The following is a 1397-nucleotide window of genomic DNA, read 5'->3' as shown; positions in this document are numbered from 1 at the left end:
GCCGAGGCTGTCAATTCTAAAGGCAAGAACATCATCTTCACCTCTAGTCATTTAGACAGGGGCAGCAAACTTTTTCTGTAAAGGACCAGATGATCATTATTTAAGGCATTGGGGTCTTGCAGTCTTTCCTGCTGCTGAGGCATGAAAGCAGCCATGGGTGATACGTAAATAATAGATGTGGCTGTGTTCCAGTAAAGCTTGATAAGGACAGGTGGTAGCCATCGTTGGCCAGCCCTAATCTGGAGCCTCCAGCACGATTTCTCACATGAATGAATGAGTACATGAATGAGCAAGTGCAGCGCCAGTGCACGGTCTCGTTGTGGTCTCTGTGGGTACCTGAGTGGAGGCGAATCGATTGGCCTGAATGGGAAGCGTGTGAAAGTTCCCATGTGGTTCTTCAAGGAGAGGGAACTGGGGACTGGCCTCAAGTAGTCATTAGAATAAAAAACCGCTCACAGAATTTAATATGGAGAGGTGCAAAATATTTGAACCTTCCTTACTAAACACATGCTAGCCAAGCTTGCAGCTGTGTGATGGAAGTTGATGCTCTGTGGATAACAGACTCACTCTTCATCCTTGTTAATCAAGGAAAGCTATTACTGCCGTGGCCTTAAAAGAAGCCTGGGCAGCCATAATCATTCAGAAGCACTGCCGCGGGTATCTTGTTCGCAACCTGTATCAGCTGATTCGCGTGGCCACCATCACCATCCAGGCCTACACCCGAGGATTCCTGGCAAGGAGGAGTTATCGAAAGGTAAGGCCAACCTCTCTCTAGAGGAGGGGAGGGTGTACGGGCCTTCCTTACTGAGAACAAAACAGGGGCCAGGGAAAGACTCCACTGTGGGCAACCTCACTTTGTGCAAAGTGTCAGCCAAGCCAGAAAGGAGATTCTCCCAGGTGCTGTGGCTCAGGCCTGTAGTCCCAACTGGACATCAGGGAGCTGAAATGGGAGGATTCCTTGAGCCCAGGAGTTCGAGGCTGCAGTGAGCTATGATCATGCCAGTACACTGCAGCCTGCATGGGCAACAGAGGGAGACCCGGTCTCTCTCTCTCTCTCTCTCACACATACACACACACACACATGCACACACACACACCAGTTGCACTGTTGGTTTCTCTTTCTCCCAATTGGCCCCAAAGAGACCACACCAAAGGAAAGTACATTTTAAGCCAATAATGTGCACCTAACAGACCTCACCTAAAGCAGAGACTGTGTGGGGAAAGAGACTTTAAAAGATCAGCACACTGGCCGGGCGCGGTGGCTCATGCCTGTAAATCCCAGCACTTCGGAAGGCCGAGGCGAGCAGATCACAAGGTCAGGAGATCGAGACCGTCCTGGCTAACACGGTGAAACCCCATCTCTACTAAAAATACAAAAAATTAGCCTGGCGTGGTGG

The 1397-nt window shown here is 50.0% G+C and overlaps 1 protein-coding gene across 1 annotated transcript in view; it reads left to right on the top strand.

The window, feature by feature from the left end:
• MYO5C (myosin VC) overlaps nt 1–1397 on the top strand; it is a 120246-nt gene that overhangs the window by 67916 nt on the left and 50933 nt on the right. The window contains 1 exon segment of the mRNA XM_011986298.1: nt 560–754. Within this exon segment, the coding sequence (XP_011841688.1) occupies nt 560–754 (195 nt within the window).

Source organism: Mandrillus leucophaeus, unplaced genomic scaffold (assembly GCF_000951045.1).
Source record: "Mandrillus leucophaeus isolate KB7577 unplaced genomic scaffold, Mleu.le_1.0 Scaffold108, whole genome shotgun sequence".
NCBI lineage: Eukaryota > Metazoa > Chordata > Mammalia > Primates > Cercopithecidae > Mandrillus > Mandrillus leucophaeus.
This window is presented reverse-complemented; position numbering and strand designations above follow the sequence as displayed.